This window comes from Schistocerca cancellata, chromosome 5, assembly GCF_023864275.1.
Source record: "Schistocerca cancellata isolate TAMUIC-IGC-003103 chromosome 5, iqSchCanc2.1, whole genome shotgun sequence".
Classification (NCBI taxonomy): Eukaryota; Metazoa; Arthropoda; class Insecta; order Orthoptera; family Acrididae; genus Schistocerca; species Schistocerca cancellata.
Window position 1 is genome coordinate 324,847,858 of NC_064630.1, and position 19,557 is coordinate 324,867,414.

Here is a 19,557-nt window from a genome sequence, read left to right on the forward strand (position 1 = left end):
ACACAGTCCCATGGAGGCTTTCAAATTATCTTGTATCGTGTGTGATGTCAGCAGAAAACAACAGTTTTCCATGTAATGATAGTTAGATCTCTATGGCTCACTGAACTTGGCCTCAGCATCCAATCTCTAGAAATTTCCTCCCAGAAATCACAATATATTCCACAATAAAAAGACTGGTGCAAATAAACCTTTTGGCCAGTAGGGCCTACATCAAAAATAGATGACACACACACACACACACACACACACACACACACACACACACACACACACACGACTGCAGTCTCAGGTAACTGAAACCACACTGTGAGCAGCAGCACCAGTGCACGATGGGAGTGGCGACTGGGTGGGGGTAAGGAGGAGGCTGGGGTGGGGAGGGTGTAGTATGGTAGGGTTGAAAGACAGTGTAGTGCTGCAGGTTAGATGGAGGGCAGGGCAGAGGTACGGAGACGGGGGTGGGGGAGGGAGGAAGTAGTGGATAAGCTGTCTTTTGTTGTGCCTATCTGTGACTCAGCATCTCCGCTATATTGTGAGTAGCAACTTTCCTTTTCATAATATTATTACATTTTATCCTGGATTTTCCTTGTTTGACAGGATATTCCAGTAAGCTTTGATTGCTAGTACATTAGAGGACCCCCCCCCCCCCCCAACATGTCAAAATACAGTAATTACTGGAAAATAAACCACAAATGGGTACTGAGTCTACATTTTATCTATCATGTAGAGAACTCAGAAAAACTGAATTGCAAATTCACCACTCCTGTATTACTGTCAGCACATCACAGGGCACAATTCAGCAAGAAACCTTTTCTGCACAATATCATTTGCTTAGGAACAAAACTGAGGTTCCAGTGCATCCTTGCTGCCTGACTAATACTATCAGAATTACAAATTGGATTTTGGTTCTTGAAGGGAAGACAGTCGGACAAGTTTCCCTCACAAAATTGCCAGGAACTTCCTCAGATGTGATATAGAAATTCCTCTACCATTTTATTGTGTTCAATTGACCAAAGCATTTTCTGTAACAAACAGATTCACTGAATCACTCTCAGCCAACATAAAAAAACTGAGACACCATTGTTACAGCCTATTTTCTGTATGTGCTATGAAATGTCTTCAACTTGACCTTACGTTAGATATGAGCACACAAAAATATTTGGTGATGTTCAGGTGGTTTTCAGTACGACGACACCAGCCAAATTTAATGTACTTTAACAATGCAAAGACATTTCAAGGAATGAATACAGAGCTGAAAGGCCTCTTTCATTCAAGGATAGCAAGATCAACCAGCACTTCACTCACCAAGGAATCTTGCGGAAGTTCATTTTACCATTTGTGGTCTGGTGGGGTGGCAGATGCGAATGTATAGTAGGAATAAAGAAACAGAACCTGAGGAACATCTTGGGAAAATCGCTAATAGAAGCTGCCCCCAATTCTTAAATAACTGTGCAGGATGGCTCTGAAACACTGACACCACACCACTTGTTAATTGGTGAATGATTGACTATACTAGCCGCTCACCCACATTCCAGTATTATGAAGAATCATCAAAGACAAGCAAGAAAGAGAGAAAAGTTGCAAGGTGATTTCACAATAAGATGGAAGAAAGAATACTCTTTTGAAAGTATCTGCTACATCTACATCTACACTCTACAAACCACTGTGAGGTGCATGGCATAGGGTACATCTCATGTACTAGTTATTAGGGTTTCCTTCTGCTCCATTCACATATGGAGCATGGGCAGAACGATTGTTTGAATACTTCTGTGCATGCAGTAATTATTCTAATCTTACCCTCACAATTCCTATGTAAGTGATACGTAGGGGATTGTAATATAGTCCTAGAGTCCTCATGTAAAGCCAGTTTTTGAAACTATGTTAGTAGACTTTCTCGGGATAGTTTACATCTACCTTCAAGATTATTACAGTTCTGTCCCTTCAGTGTCTCTGACAGTCCCCCATGGAGCAAACAAACCTGTGACCATTCATAATGCCATTCTCTGTATACGTTCAATATCCTCTGTTAGTCCTATTTGATACAGGTCCCAAAGAGTTGAACAATATTCTAGAACTGGTTGCTCACAAGGAATTTGTAAGCAATCTTCTTTGTGGACTAATTGGACTTCCCAGTATTCTACCAATAAACTGAAGTCTACCCTTCCTTTACCCATGACTAAGCCTATGTAATCATTCCAACTCATATCTCTACAAAGTGTTACACCCAGGTATTTGCATTAGCTGGTCTCGTCTAACAGTGACTCATTGATATTATGTTTTTTGTTTTGTAAAGAGCACAATCCTAGTTTTCTGAAGATTTACAGCAAGTTGCCAATTTTTGCATCTCTTTGAAATCTTATCAAGATCTGACTGACTGTTTTTTCAGCTTCTTACACATAATCTCATCATCTGCAGAATGTCTGAGGTTACTATTAATATTATCTGCAAGGTCATTATTATACAACATGAACAGCAATGATTCCAGCACACTTCCCTGGGGCATCACGAAGTGCTGTGCCCTGATAGAAATACGACACATCCTGACTAGGAGACATTGTTCTTTTCCAGGATGAGACACAGCTAAGGCAAATGTGAAAGAGAGCTCACATCACTAAAACAAAACTAGGAAGAGACATGATAGTGTGCAACTTAATTATTTAATCACCTGGAAGGACTAATATCAGTCTGTCTGTGCAGCTGGATAGTACTGTCAAGATTGGCAATGGTGGGAATGATGTTGAGGATTGCAAATAAATACTGTATGATAAATCTCTGAATTGTTATGTATTTGCAATAAGTATGTATCTTCGATTTTAAAAAACTAATTACAATGAAAACAGTCTCTCACATGTGAATCCACAGCATAATACAACTTATAACATACACAAAAATGATTATAGCTTTGAATAAGTTCTTCCACAAAACAGTGAGATATGAAAAATCTTTTAAAAATAATCAGCTCTTGAAATATAAGAAGGAATTGCCCAATAGAAAATACGAGAAGGGCATCATGTGCAGTGAATCAATGATAATGTTTCCACCATCAATGTTAACGCTATCAAGGACTATCTGGAAGTTGCTTAGTGTTTTAAAGCCTATATCATCAGCATAAATTACAACTGCCAAACACTTTCCTGCTTGAGTTTCAAGGGCACATGATACCTTTTGGAGCCAGCACACATTTCTCCTTATGGAGAAAAGTACTATTTCTAGCGTTGTCATAAATAAGTAGTCATTAGGATGTTACAAACAACAATGTTCATGACAAGTATATACTTGTCACAATTTGAACTAAACATAGATCATTTATTTATTTCAGAAACCATTCTACTATGAAATCCAATCTCATTCTTTTCTTCTTGCCTTTCTAAACTTTTATTTCTTCTAATTAATTTTATTCTGATTTCTTTTCTAGTGTACTCACTTATCTTAATACAGCCATCAGGCATAATAATATGAGACTTGGGGGTGCGCTGATGACAGAAGGCATGAGTCACATTTCCGTGGTGTCGGTGGAGTCTATCAGCAGGACGAGTTTCACTAGACATGGCCTGCACCTCAACAGGTATGGAAAGGGGAGGTTGGCAAAGCTTATAGGTGACAGCATAGGTGGGGGTGGTGGGATCACTCATGGGAAAATTCCAGTAGTTGTGGGTGTTAGAGCTGTACCTTTTTTAGATTGAAGTCAGCTGATAGGTATTCCTGCTTAAGGGAAGTCTCTCTAACAAAGAAACCACTTTCGACAAAGCTTAGGTATCCGATTAATGAGGGAATTAGTATATTTCATCAAAATATACAAGGTATTAGAGATAAAGTTAGTGAACTGCTTATATATGTTGACTCTGAAATTATTGGTATATCTGAACACTTCTTAAATAAGGAGATAATTCAGAGGCTTCCTTTACCAGGATACAGGTTGGTTGGCAGCTTTTCTAGGAGCTCTTTGCGGTGTGGAGGAGTAGCCATGTATGTGAAAAATGGTATCCCTTTTGAATCAATTGATGTTTCAAAGTACTGCACTGAAAAGGTGTTTGAATGTTGTGCAGGTGTGGTTAAATTTAGTGGAGCTAAACTTCTTACTGCTGTTATTTATAGATCCCCAGACTCCGATTTCACAACATTTTTGCTAAAGCTAGAGGCTCTGAGCACTATGGGACTCAACTGCTGTGGTCATAAGTCCCCTAGAACTTAGAGCTACTTAAACCTAACTAACCTAAGGACAGCACACAGCACCCAGCCATCACGAGGCAGAGAAAATCCCTGACCCCGCCGGGAATCGAACCCGGGAACCCGGGCGTGGGAAGCGAGAACGCTACCGCACGACCACGAGATGCGGGCTAAAGCTAGAGGAAGTTCTTGGTTAACTTTATAGGAAATACAAAAAGTTAGTTATATGTGGTGACTTCAATATTAATTGATTAATTGCATAAGTGATTGTGCAAGGAAAGGGATGCTGGTAGACCTCCTTAATTCATATAATCTTATGCAAACCGTATTCTTTCCAACAGTAGAACAACCATAGACAGTATTTTTGTTCATTCCTCATTACTAGAAGGGCATTCTGTTAACATAAAGGTGAATGGCCTTTCAGATCATGATGCACAAATTTTAACTCTAAAAGATTTTTGTGCTGCAACACATGTTAAATATAGTTATCAACTTTTTAGGAAAGCTAGTCCAGTTGCTGTAGAGACCTTTGTAAACCTTATCAAGGAACAAGAGTGGCAAGATGTTTATAGTGCTGATACAGTAGACGATAAATATAATGCTTTCCTCAAGACTTTTCTCGTGCTCTTTGAAAGTTGCTTTCCGTTAGAACGTTCAAAACAGGGTGCTAGCACAAACAGGCAGCCTGGGTGGCTGACTAAAGGGATAAGAATATGTTGTAGAACAAAGTGGCAATTATATCAAAACATTAGAAACAGTCACAATCTAAATGCGGCAGCCCATTACAAACAGTATTGTAAGGTGTTTAAAAAAGTTATTAGGAAGGCAAAAAGTATGTGGTATGCAGATAGAATAGCTAAGTCTCAGGATAAAATTAAAACCATATGGTCAGTCATAAAGGAAGTGGCTGGTCTGCAGAGAGAGGTCGAGGATATAGAATCAGTGCATAGTGGGAATGTCTGTGTTACTGATAAGTCGCATATATGTACAGTATTTAATAATCACTTTCTGAATATAGCAGGTGAACTAAATAGAAACCTAGTCCCAACAGAGAATCATATAGCGCTCGTAGAAAAAAGTGTTCCGAGACTGTTACCTGAAATGTTCCTCCATGATACTGACAAGAGGGAGATTGAGTTAATAATTAAATCACTTAAGACCAAAAACTCTCATGGATATGATGGGGTATCTAGCAGAACACTGAAGTAGTGTTCTATGTACGTTAGCCCAGTACTTAGCCATATCTGTAACTTTTCCATTAGGAGTGGTCAGTTTCCTGACTGACTAAAGTACTCGGTAGTGAAGCCACTTTATAAAAAGGGAGACAGGGATAATGTTGAAAATTATAGACCTATTTCTATGCCATCGGTGTTTGCTAACGTTATCGAGAGGGTTGTATATACAAGGTTACTGGAGCATTTAAATTCACATAATTTGCTGTCAAATGTACAGTTTGGTTTTAGAAATGGGTTAACAACTGAAAATGCTATATTCTCTTTTCTCTGTAAGGTTTTGAAAAGATTAAATAAAAGGCTGCGAATGTTAGGTGTTTTCTTTGATTTAACAAAGGCTTTTGACTGTGTTGACCACAAAATATTACTGCAGAAGTTGGACCATTATGGAGTAAGGGGAGTAGCTTCCAACTAGTTTGCCTCTTACTTTAAGAACAGAAAGCAGAAGATAATTCTCCGCAATATTGAGAGTGGTAGTGATGTTCAGTCCCAATGGGGCACTGATAGGCGTTCCCCAAGGGTCGGTGCTGGGGCCACTGCTGTTTCTTATTTATATAAATGATATGCCTTCTAGTATTACAGGTGATTCAAAAATATTTCTGTTTGCTGATGACACCAGCTTGGTAGTGAAGGATCTTGTGTGTAATATTGAAACAGTATCAAATAATGTAGTTCATGAAATAAGTTCGTGGCTTGTGGAAAATAATTTGATGCTAAATCACAGTAAGACTCAGTTTTTACAGTTTCTACCTCACAATTCAACAACAACCGATATTTTGATCTGACAGAATGGGCATATTATAAGCGAGACGGATCAGTTCAAGTTCCTAGGCGTTCAGGTAGATAGTAAGCTGTTGTGGAAAGCCCATGTTCAGGATCTTGTTCAGAAATTAAATGCTGCTTTATTTACCATTAGAACAGTATCTGAAATAAGTGACAGTTCAACACAAAAAGTAGTCTATTTCACGTATTTTCATACGCTTATGTCATATGGTATTATTTTTTGGGGTAATTATTCTGATTCAAAAAGGGTATTTTTGGCTCAAAAACGGGCTGTTCGAGCTATGTGTGGTGTAAGTTCGAGAAACTCTTGTCGACCCCTATTCAATAGTCTGGGAATTCTGACATTGCCCTCACAGTATATATTTTCTTTAATGTCGTTTGTTGTTAGCAATATTAGCTTATTCCCAAGAGTTAGCAGCTTTCACTCAGTTAATACTAGGCAGAAATCAAATCTGCATGTGGAATGCACTTCCTTGACTCTTGTCCAGGTGCAGTATTCTGCTGCATCCATTTTCAATAAGCTACCACAAGAACTTAAAAATCTTAGCAGTAGCCCGAACACTTTTAAGTCCAAACTGAAGAGTTTCCTCATGGCTCACTCCTATTCTGCCGAGGAGCTCCTCTAAGAGCTGAAAAATTAAGCAAATTCCAGTGTTACATTGTTGATTTTCTTTATTTAAACTTACGAATTGTCTCCTGAGTATGTTTCTTATATTTTATTTTATCTGTTTCCACTATCGTGTTATAATTTCATGTATTGACTCGTTCCAAGACCATGGAGACTTCTCCTTAATGTGGTCCCATGGAACAATAAATAAATAAATAAATAAAATAGGTATTATATAATTTTTATCACTGTATACTGTGTGTGTGTGTGTGTGTGTGTGTGTAAAATTATGAACAATAAAATCTCAAAATGCACCATAACTAAATATTCCAAGTTAACCAATGCTTCTGCTGACTACTTTGTTTGCACTCAAGTTAGATAGATGGCATTCCTCTTATTACCATGCACAAAAACACATTTTACATAGAAATGGGTGAGAGTACAAAACTATTTTTTTAAATCACAAATGATGAAACAAAATTTTGTGGAAATAATTAATATAAAACAAATTTAATCCTGAAAAACTGCCAATAAAAATGAATAATACACAGTAAACATTTCTCCAATCACAGAATACTTACTAGTCAATAGATCGTCCAGTCTGTAACCACTGCTTAAGAAGATATTCATAATAACTGTCCCCTCGAGCACCTAAAGTAATTGGGGCATATACCCTGAAATGCCCTGTATTGGCATTTATAAAGATTGGAACCAACCCTTCCGTTTTTGACAGTCCATGAACATGCTGCGACACTTTTGATGCCAAAACCTAGAAACAGACATTTCATCTATGAATGAAGGGATGCAAAAAATGATAACTTGTAAAAATCTGGACTACTGTAGGTCTTTCAAAGTAAATTTGGTGTCCTGAGAATCACTGTCATAAGTTTACTTTTTTGAGGATTACTGAAGAAGGAAAGGAAAGCAAGGATTGACTCAAAGAAAATTGGAAATGATTTAATTGTAGATTAAAGAATAAAAGAGTCTTATTATAGAGGAATAGAGCAAAAACAGAAACAAAGGGCAAGGAATAATTTTAATGCCATGCAAATAAACATTGCACCTTATGAGAAAAGCAATCTGAGTTTGACAACAGAAAGGAAAGGCAGTAGCAATAGTATGGAGATGAGATAATAGAGGGGGATAGAAATACTGTAAATGAAGAGGAAGTATTAATGCAGCAAAAATACTGGAGAAGTTGGATAAGGAGTGGCTGAGTGAGGAAGAAAATGTTGACAAAAAGACAAAAACATGAGTGGAAGCAGTAGGAGAGTGTGGGTGGCAAAGCAAAGAGAGGAGGAGAAATGTGACAACAAGACAGAGCTGGATAGATAAAATGGAATTATGGAAGGAATCAGAGAACAGAGGAACATCTAAAGAAGCAATGTAAATTATTTCCATGTGCTGGGAGGAGACAGGTAGTAAAAGGTAGGTACCTGCCATAGTGAAAATTTCCATGAACAGAGTTGTTTGGAATGCCAGTGACATAACACCTAAGCGTTTATTAATTTGTCAGAGCATGTTCTGAGTATTAAGTACTGTTTCCTGAAGGTGCACATTTTCCCAATTTATATCAATGGTAGTGATTTGCTTCCCCAAAAACAAGCATTCTACAGAAGATGGCCAATGACAAGTACCTTTTTACACTGAAGTGCCAAAGAAACTGATACAGGCATGTGTATTCAAATACAGAGATATGTAATCAGGCAGAATACAGCACTGTGGTTGACAAAACAGATGTTTGGTGCAATTGTTAGATCAGTTACTGCTGCTACAATGGCAGGTTATCAAGATTTAAGTGAGTTTGAACGTAGTGTTATAGTCGGCACATGAGTGATGGGACACAACATCTATGACGTAGTGGTGGGGATTTCCCCCTTACAACCATTTCATGAGTGTACTGTCAGGAATCTGGTAAAACAGCAATACTCTGACATCACTGCGGCCGGAAAAAGATCTTGCAAGAATGGGGCCAACAGTAACTGAAGAGAATCATTCAAAGCGACAGAAGTGCAACTCTTCTGCAAACTGCTGCATATTTCTATGTTGGGCTATCAACAGGCGTCAGCATGCAAACCACTCAACGAAACATCATCAATATGGGCTTGAGGGGCCGAAGGCCAACTCGTGTACCCTTGATGACTGCATGACACAAAGGTTTACGCCTCACCTGGGCATGTCAACACCAACATTGGACTGTTGATGACTGTAAACGTGTTGCCTGGTTGGACAAGTCTCATTTCAAATTGTATCAAGTGGACAGACATGTATGGGTGTGGAGACAACCTCATGAATCCATGGACCTTACATGTCAGCAGTGGACTGTTCAAACTGGTGGAGGCTCTGTAATGGTGTCAGGTGTGTGCAGGTGGGAGTGATATGAGATCCCTCATACGTCTAGATATGACTCCGACAGGTGACACTTATGTAAGCATCCTGTCTGAACACATGCAGCCATTCATGCCCATTGTGTGTTCAGCCGGACTTGGGCCCAGAATTGTTACACAGTGGCTCCAGGAACATTCTTCTGATTTTAAACACTTCCGCTGGCCACCAAACTCCCCACACATGAACATTACTGGGCATATCTGGTATGCCTTGCAACATGCTGCCCAGAACAGATCTCCACCCCCTCATATTCTTACGGATTTATGGACAGCCCTGCAAGATTCAGGATTTGGGTTGGGATTGGGTTGTTTGCGGGTTGGGATTGGGGAAGGAGAGCAGACAGTGAGTGCATCAGTCTCATTGGATTAGGGAAGGACGGGGAAGGAAGTCAGCCGTGCTCTTTGAGAGGAACCAACCCAGCATTTGCCTGAAGCGATTTAGGGAAATCATGGAAAACCTAAATCAGAATGGCCGGATGCGGGAATGAACCATTGTCCTCCCAAATGCGAGTCCAGTGTGATAGCCACTGCGCCACCTCGCTCGGTGATTCAGGATTTATGGACAGCTCTTCAGGATTCGTGGTGTGAACTCCCTCCAGCACTACTTCAGACATCAGTCGAGTCCATGCCACGTTGCGTTGTGGCACTTCTGCATGCTCATGGGGGCCCTACACAATATTAGGCAGGTGTACAAGTTTCTTTGGCTCCTCAGTGTATACCTACTACTTCATTTTAAGATGCACAATCCATAATTACACCAAAATGAAGCTGTTGGTGACATTCTATATTGTGATGAAACACTGGAAAATCCAGGATGGGATAATGGCAATATCATGAAAAGGATAGGTTGCTACTCAGCTTATAGAGGAGATGTTGAGTTGCACAAAGGCACATTGGTAGGTAGGTTTGACAGGGATGAAGGTAATGATGTAGCAGTCTTTGAAATAGAGGTCAACATCAAGGAAGGTGACTTTTTGGGTTGAGGAGGACCATGTGAAGCAAATGGGGGAGAAGGCATTGACGTTATGGAGGAATGGGGACAGTGCGTCCTTCCCATCAGTCCAGGTCACGAAGATGTCATAAATGAATCTGAACTAATTGTGGGGTTTGGGATTTCGGAGGGGGGGGGGGGGGGGGAGGGGGGGGGGGATGATTGCTCTAGATCAGGAATTCCAAAACAGTGTTCTGTGGAACAAAGTCATTCAGTGGGAAGTGAATAAGTGCTCTGCAAAACACTATTAATAACATGGTTTTCTATCTTTTTTGAGGATACTGATTTTTTAAAATTTTATTACGATTTCTGTGTTTCTAATTACAGTTTAAAATTGAAGAAATACATGACTACAACAAAATTTTTCTGATTTTTTAGAATTTTGGTTGGTTGGTTGGTTGGTTGTGGGATTAAAGGGACCAGACTGCTACGGTCATCGGTCCCTTTTTCCAAAACTTGAAAACACCCACACAGAATAAAAACGAATAATTTAGACAACAACAGACGACACATCACAAGAAAGACAGACAAGACCAGAAAAAAGGAATTAAAATCACACAGTGTGTGACAGTGGTTGGCCGACCATAGAAACAAAAAAGGAAAAACCAACCACCGAGACACACATTAAAAACTCAGTCTAAAATTGTAGGCCAAAGGCCAGAATCAATACAAAAAAACATAAACACTCAGATTAAATGATAAAAACCCCCTGCCCGAATAAAACGCAAAACTAAGCCTGCCATGGCAGTCATCTGTTAAAAGGGCAGGGAGCGTATCAGGCAGTGCAAATGTCTGCCTGAGCACACCTAAAAGGGGACAGGCCAACAAAATGTGGACCACCGTCAAGGCCGCCCCGCAGCGACATAGAGGCGGGTCCTCACAACGCAGTAAATAACTGTGTGTCAGCCGGGTGTGGCCAATACGGAGCCGACAAAGGACAACTGAGTCGCTGCGAGTGGCTCGCATGGAGGAACACCACACAGTCGTCATCTCCTTGATAGCACGAAGTTTATTGGGAGTGGTCAGAATGCGCCATTCAGCATCCCAATGCGCAAAAACTTTGCAGAGGATGACTGCTCGCAAATCAGCCTCCAGAAGGCCAATTTCCAGAGATGGTGTACTGGTGGCCTCTTTCGCCAGGCAGTCTACATGTTCATTGCCGAGTATCCCAACATGACCTGGGGTCCACACAAAGACCACAGAGCGGCCGCAATGGGCAAGAGCATGGAGGGACTCCTGGACAGCCATCACAGGATGAGAGAGAGGGAAACACTGGTTGATAGCTCGTAAACTGCTCAGGGAGTCGCTATAGATAATGAAGGACTCACCTGAGCAGGAGCGGCTATACTCTAGGGCACAAAAGACGGCAACCAGCTTCAGCAGTGAAAACGCTGCAGCCAGCTGGCAACGATCGTTGTTCGTAATGGTCCCCTAGAGTTAGAGCATAACCGACACGACCAGCAACCATCAAACCGTCAGTGTAAAACACACCAGAGCCCTGATACGTGGCTAGGATGGAATAAAAGCGGCAGCAGAAAGCCTCCGGCACTGTGCCAATTCGAGCCGAAGGCAAGGGCGGGGCACACACCACGGGGGTGTACGCAGAGGGGCCCGGAAGGGAGGTGGAAGAGGGAAAACCCCAAGCCTGGAGAGAAGCCCCGACCAGAGCAGACGTTCTGGGAGATGGACGACCGACTGTTGGAACAGAAGACAATAGTTCGGATGCCCGGGCAAGCTACAAACATGCGTAGCATAAGCGGCCAGTATACGTTGGCACCGAAACTGCAGTGGAGGGACACCTGCCTCCACAATTATGCTGTTCACAGGGCTGGTCCAGAAAGCTCCAGTGGCAAGTCGGATCCCGCTGTGAAGAATTGCGTCCAGTACCCGCAACGCAGATGGGGATGCTGAAACATAAGCCAGGCTCCCATAATCCAGACGGGACTGGATTAACGCCTGGTAGAGCTGTAAGAGGGTAGAGTGGTCGGCGCCTCACCTGGTGTGGCTCAAGTATCGCAGAGCATTAAGATGCCGCCAACACATCTGCTTAAGCTGCCGAATATGTGGGAGCCAAGTCAACCGGGCATCAAAAACCACACCCAAAAAGCGATGTGTCTCCACCACAGCAAGAAGTTCGCCAGCAAGATAAAGCCACGGCTCAGGGTGAACTGTTCGTCGCTGGCAGAAATGCATAACGCAGGTCTTGGCAGACGAAAACTGGAAGCCATGCGCGACAGCCCAAGACTGCGCCTTACGGATAGCGCCCTGTAGCTGACGTTCAGCAGCTGCAATGCCAATGGAGCTATAGTAGAGGCAGAAGTCGTCAGCATACAAGGACACTGAGACAGACATTCCCACCACCGCAGCGAGCCCGTTAATTGCAATTAAAAACAGGCAAACACTTAAAACAGATCCCTGTGGCACCCCGTTCTCCTGAACTCGGGAGGAACTATGGGAGGCCGCGACTGGCACGCGGAAGGTTCGATGCGACAGAAAATTTCAGATGAAAATTGGCAGTGGACCCCGAAGACCCCAACCATGAAGCGTAGAGAGGATGTGATGACGCCATGTCGTATCTTACGCTTTCTGCATGTCGTAAAAGATAGCGACGAGGTGCTGATGGTGGGCAAAGGCCGCACGGATGGCTGACTCCAGGCTCACCAGATTTTCGGCAGCAGAGAGGCCTTTACGGAACCCACCCTGAGACGGAGCTAGAAGGCCCCAAGTCTCGAGTAATCAACTCAACCGCCGGCTCACCATGCGTTCGAGCAACTTGCACAGAACGTTGGTGAGGCTAATGGGGCAGTAGCTGTCCACCTCCAATGGGTTCTTCCCAGGTTTCAAAACGGGGATAACAATACTTTCCCGCCATTGCGACGGAAACTCCCCCTCGACACAAATACGGTTGTAAAGGTCGAGGAGGCGTTGCTGGCAGTCCAATGAGAGGTGTTTCAGCATCTGACAGTGTATGCGATCCAGCCCCGGAGCTGTATCAGGGCAATCGGCTAGGGCACTGTGGAATTCCCACTCAGTGAATGGGACATTGTAGGATTCAGGATGGCGCGTGTGAAATGAAAGGCTCCGATGTTCCAACCGCTCTTTAATGGAGCGGAAAGCCAATGGGTAATTCACAGATGCGGAACTGAGAGCAAAATGGTCTGCTAAGCGGTTGGCAATTATGTCGGAGTCAGTACAAATTGCTCCATTCAGTGAGAGCGCAGGGAAGCTGACAGGGGTCCGATAGCCATAGAGACATCAAGTCTTTTCCCAGTCCTGCGATGGAGAGACATGGGGGTCAATGGTGGAAACATACCGTTCCCAGCACTCCAGCTTGTGTTGGCGAATGATGCGGCGGGTCTGCGCACGGAGCCGTTTAAAGGTGACGAGGTTTTCGAAAGAGGAATGCCACTTGTGACGTTGGAGTGCCCACCTGCGATCTTTAATCACCTCGGCGATTGCTGTCGACCACCAAGGCAAAGTCCTCCGCTGAGGGGACCCAGAAGAACTGGGAATGGCAGATTCTGCAGCAGTAACGATGCCGGTGGTGACTGAGTGAACCACCGCACCAATGGCTTCATGAGAAACAGGTTCAATAGTGGCAGTGGAGGAGAACAAGTCCCAGTCAGCCTTATTCATAGCCCACCTGCAAGGGCGCCCAGAAGACTGACGCTGTGGCAGGGACAGAAAGATCGGAAAGTGGTCACTACTACATAGGTCGTCATGCTCACTCCATTGAACATACGGTAAGAGGCTAGGGCTGCAGATCGAAAGGTCAATGGCGGAGTACGTGCCATGTGCCACACTGAAATGTGTGAAGGCACCATCGTTTAAAAGGGAGAGGTCGAGCTGTGCCAATACGTTCTCTACAGTGGTGCCTCGACCTGTTGCAACTGACCCACCCCACAGAGGGTTATGGACGTTGAAGTCGCCCAGTAACAGGAAAGGTGGCAGCAATTGGGCTATCAGCGCCGCCAGGACATGCTGCGGGACATCATCATCCGGTGGAAGATAGAGACTGCAGACAGTAACAGCCTGTGGTGTCCACACTTGAACAGCGACAGCCTCTAAAGGTGTTCGTAGAGGGACAGACTCGCTGTGAAGAGAGTGAAGGACATAGATGCAGATGCGACCAGACACCCTTTCATAAGCTGCCCGGTTCTTATAATAACCCCGATAGCCACGGGGGGGTGGGGGTTCGCATTGCTGGAAACCAAGTTTCTTGTAGAGCAATACAGAGGAAAGGGTGAAGGGTGAAGGCTGAGAAGTTGTCGGAGCTCAGCTAGATGGTGGATGAAACCGCTGCAGTTCCACTGGAGGATGGTGTTGTCCATGGCTGAGAAAGGCGTGAAGGGACTGGGAAGGCAGTTTACGCAGCTTGTTCACTCACTGCCACCGATTCAGTACCCGCACGAGTGACATCCATGGCGTCTGAGAGACCGGCGAGATCCAAGTCTTCAGCAGACGCCAGAATCTCGACCTCATTCTCAGACGCTGAGCTTGTAGGAAACCGTGGGACGGGTGCCACCGCAATGTCGGGATTCTTGGGAACCTTTTTCTGTTTCTGCTTCTCTCGCTGTGCCTTTGGTGGTTCAGGCTGGGAGGGCTTCACTGGGTCAGTCTCAGGGATGGACGATGACCTTGAGGCCCTAAGACCAGTGACCAGTGTTTGTTTCAGCCACTTGCGGGTGTCCGCTTTTCTGCCGGTCGGAACATGGGAAGGGAGGTCCCCAAGGGACCCCTTCCTGCCGAGAAGAGCCGAAGAAGTCTTACGCTTCTCCGGCTGATAAGGGGAAACTGATGTCCCCGATGGTTGGGAGGGTGTTGCTCCTGAAGTAGATGGAGCTGGAGCAACAGGGAGTGAAGTGTCCCCACCATCAAGGGGGCAGGTGTGGTCCTCTGGCTCTGAGAGCTGACGGTGTGTGGTGCAGCTATGGGAACTGTAGCAGGAGTGACAGTGGCGGCAAAAGAGGACGTCATGCGCACTGGATGAAGTCGTTAAAATTTCTGCTTAGCCTCAGTGTAGGTCAGTCGATCCAGGGTCTTGTATTTCATTATTTTCTGTTCTTTTTGTAGAATCTTACAGTCCGGCGAGCAAGAGGGATGGTGCTCTCCGCAGTTGACACAGATGGGAGGCGGGGCACATGGAGTATCAGGATGGGATGGTCGACCAAAATCGCGAAATATGAGGCTGGAAGCACAGCGGGAAGACATATGGCCGAACTTCCAGCACTTGAAGCACCGCATCGGGGGAGGGAGATATGGCTTGACATCACAACGGTACACCATCACCTTGAGCTTCTCAGGTAATGTGTCACCCTCTAAGGCCAAGATGAAGGCACCAGTGGCAACTTGGTGATCCCTCGGACCCCGGGGGATACGCTGGACAAAATGGACACCTCGTCGCTCTAAGTTGGCGCGCAGCTTGTCATCGGACTGTAAAAGAAGATCTCTATGGAAAATAATGCCCTGGACCATATTTAAGCTTTTATGCGGGGTGATAGTAACAGAAACATCCCCCAGCTTCATACAAGCGAGAATTTTCTTTTTTTTTTTGGGGGGGGGAGGGTTGGGGGGGCGGGTGTTTAAGGGCGCTCAACTACTGAGGTCATTAGCGCCCAGTCACAACTGGTAGAGCACATAGAATCTAGTAAAACTCAAGGGGAGGGGGAGGGGGGGGGGCACCAGAAAGTTCTTACAAAGAGGCAGATAAAATAAGTGAAAGAGTTAGATGTCTGTGGACAATCCAGTCAAAGTAATGAAATGAAGAACACGAGCAGCTGCTCGAGAATCATCCGCTAAAATATCCTGTAAAGTAGATGGCAGAGACAGGACAACACGAGATTGACTAAAACGGGGACACGACAATAAAACATGGTGCACTGTTAATGCATGACCACAAGGGCACTGCAGGGCTGGGTCACCGGAGAGCAGGTAGCGGTGGCTAAACCGGCAATGCCCATTCCGCAACCTGGTCAGAAGGACCTCTTCTCGCCAAGATGGTCGGGAGGAGGTTGTCCAAGCAGCTGGGAACGTTTTTACTGCCCGGAGCTTGTTGCCTTGAAGTGAGGACCAAGTATCCCACCACAAGGACACAAGCCTCTTACAAACAACCCCACTAACGTCAGATGACGGGACACAATGGGAGGCTGGCCGAGGCAGGAGGACTGCAGCCTTGGCTGCAGCATCAGCAGCCTCATTCCCAGGCACTCCTACACGGCCGGGAACCCACAGAAAGCTGACAGGAGAGCCACCCTCAGCGAAAGAATGGAGGGACTGCTGGATCCGTTGCACCAAGGGATGGACCGGATATGGAGCTCCAAGGCTCTGAAGAGCACTGAGTGAATCAGAGCAGAGTACAGAGTACATACGATGAATGGCAGTGGCGGCGGGCATACTGAACGGCCTGATGGAGAGCAAAAAGCTCGACCGTAAAGTTGGAACATTGGTCGAGGAGCCGGTATTGAAAGGTGACGGCCCCGACGACAAAGGCACAGCCGACACCATCGTCAGTTTTGGAGCCATCAGTGTAAATAAAGGTGCGACTGGCAAGTCACGCACGAAGTTCGACAAACCGTGAGCAATACACTGCAGCCGGAGTACCCTCCTTCGGGAGCGAGCTGAGGTCGAGATAAACATGAACCGGAGCCTGGAGCCAAGGTGGTGTCGGGCTCTCACCCTCTCTGAAGGTGGTAGGGAGGGCAAAATCCAACTGTCGAAGCAGGCGACGAAAGCGGACTCCAGGGGGCAGCAGGGCAGACACATACAACCCCTACTGACGGTCGAGAGAATCGGCGAAGAAGGACAGCCGGCAGGCATACCGACAAAGCAGTACGTCGCGCTGGTAGGTCAATGGTAATTCGGCAGCTTCAGCATAAAGACTCTCGACAGGACTAGTGTAGAAAGCTCCGGACGCAAGACGTAACCCCTATGGTGGATAGAGTTGAGACGGTGTAAGAGGGATGGCTGAGCAGACGAATAGACGAGGCTCCCATAATCCAGCTTTGATCGGACTATGGACCGATACAAGCGAAGCAGGACAGTGCGATCCGCTCCCCAAGATAAACCACTAAGAACTCTGAGGACATTAAGGGAACGTGTACGAGCAGCCAAATAAGAGATGTGCAGAGACCAACAAAGTTTCCTGTCCAGTGTGAGCCCTAGAAACTTAGTTGTTTCCACGAATGGGAGAACAACGGGACCGAGATGTAAGGATGGCGGAAGGAACGCTTTATATCGCCAAAAGTTGATGCAAACCGTCTTCTCTTCAGAGAACCGGAAGCCATTTGCCACACTCCATGAGTATAGGCTGTCGAGACAACGCTGAAGGCAGCGCTCCAGGAGGCATGTTCGCTGGGCACTGCAGTAGATGGCGAAGTCATCGACAAAAAGGGAGCCTGAGACATTAGGTGGAATGCAATCCATAATTGGATTGATCGCTATGGCAAAAAGGGCTACGCTCAAGACGGAGCCCTGAGGCACTCCGTTCTCCTGGAGGAAGACGTCGGACAATACGGAGCCCACACGTACCCTAAACTTTCGATCTGTTAAAAAGGAATCAATAAAAAGGGGCAAGCGACCGCGTAGACCCCACCTGTGCATAGTGCGGAGGATACCTCCTCTCCAACAGGTATCATAAGCCTTCTCCAAATCTAAGAACACGGCGACCGTTTGGCGCTTTCGCAAAAAGTTGTTCATGATGAATGTCGACAAGGTCACAAGGTGGTCAACAGCGGAGCGGCGGCGACGAAAGCCGCATTGAACATTAGTTAGTAGCCGTCGAGATTCAAGAATCCAAACTGACCGAGCATTAAACATGCGCTCCATCACCTTACAGACACAGCCTGTAAGACAAATGGGGCAGTAACTAGAAGGAAGGTGTCTATCCTTCCCGGGTTTGGGTATAGGAACAACGACGGCGTCACGCCAACGCATGGGGACTTGACCTTCGATCCAGACGAGATTGTAGGTACGAAGAAGGAAGCTTTTGCCTGCTGGAGAAAGGTGTGCCAGCATCTGAACGTGAATGGCATCTGGCCCCGGAGCAGAGGACCGGGACAGTGCAAGTGCACGTTCGAGTTCCCGCATAGTAAAGGGGGCATTATAATTTTCCAGATTCAGCGAGTGGAAGGAAGGTTGCCGAGTCTCTTCTGCTTCTTTCCTGGGAAGGAAGGCAGGGTGGTAATGGGCGGAGCTTGAAACCTCCGCGAAAAAGCGGCCGAAGGCGTTGGAGATATCCACAGGATCAACAAGGACCTCATCACCTGAAGTCAGGCCAGGTACCGAGGAGTGGGCCTTAATGCCCGACTGCCGGCGCAGGCCACCCCAGACGACAGAAGAGGGAGTAAAACTGTTAAAGGAGCTGGTGAAAGAGGACCAACAAGCTTTTTTGCTGTCTTTGATGACTCTACGGCACTGCGCTCGGAGTCGTTTGTATCCAATACAATTCGCCAATGTAGGATGGCGGCGAAAGGTGCGTAAAGCACGTCGTCGAGCACGGATAGCGTCTCGACAAGCCTCATTCCACCAGGGGACGGAAACGCGACGGGAAGTAGAGGTAGTATGAGGAATGGAACGTTCGGCAGCATTGATGATAACAGCCGTGAGGTATTCGACCTGACTGTCAGAACTGAGAAAATCGTGGTCCGGAAAGGTTGCCAGGGAGGAGTAAAGTCCCCAGTCAGCTTTCGGTATGTTCAAGCTCGAAGGACGTGGGGATGGGGTGTGGTGCAGGAGACGAACGACACAGGGGAAGTGGTCGCTTGAATAGGTGTCAGAAAGGACATACCACTCGAACCGACGGGCAAGAGTGGTAGAACAGATCGAGAGGTCCAAGTGGGAGTAGGTATGAGTAGAGTCCGAGAGGAAAGTCAGGGCGCCAGTATTGAGGCAGACAAGATTGAGATGGTTGAAGACATCCACCAAGAAGGAGCCTCTCTGAGAGGATGCAGGAGAGCCTCAAAGGGGATGATGGGCATTGAAGTCGCCAAACAATAAAAACGGCGGAGGAATCTGAACAATCAGGTGCATCATGTCAGGCAGACTAACTGCGGATGACGATGGAGTGTAGACGGTACAAACAGAAAAAGTAAAGGCAGAAAGAGTAATATGGACAGCTATTGCTTGGAGTGGGGTGGTCAATGGGAGGGGATGGTAATAGACATCGTCCCGAAAGAGCAACATGACCCCACCATGAGCTGGAATACCGTCCACAGGGGGAGGTCAGACCGCTCCGAGGTATAGTGGGTAAAAGCAATACGGTCAGTTGGGCGCAACTTGGTTTCCTGGAGACCAAGGACGAGCGGACAGTGTAGGCGGAGGAGCAGTTGTAATTCCTCCTGATTAGATCGAATACTTCTTATGTTCCAATGTAACAAAGCCATCGCTAGTCAGAAA

At 45.5% G+C, this 19,557-nt stretch overlaps 1 protein-coding gene across 2 annotated transcripts in view; it reads right to left on the bottom strand.

The window, feature by feature from the left end:
• LOC126187497 (endoplasmic reticulum mannosyl-oligosaccharide 1,2-alpha-mannosidase) overlaps window positions 1-19,557 on the bottom strand; it is a 124,437-nt gene that overhangs the window by 13,093 nt on the left and 91,787 nt on the right. For both annotated transcript variants that reach the window (XM_049928611.1, XM_049928612.1), the window contains one exon: window positions 7,368-7,555. In XM_049928611.1, coding sequence (XP_049784568.1) covers window positions 7,368-7,555 — 188 coding nt within the window. The remainder of the gene's footprint in view (window positions 1-7,367; window positions 7,556-19,557) is intronic.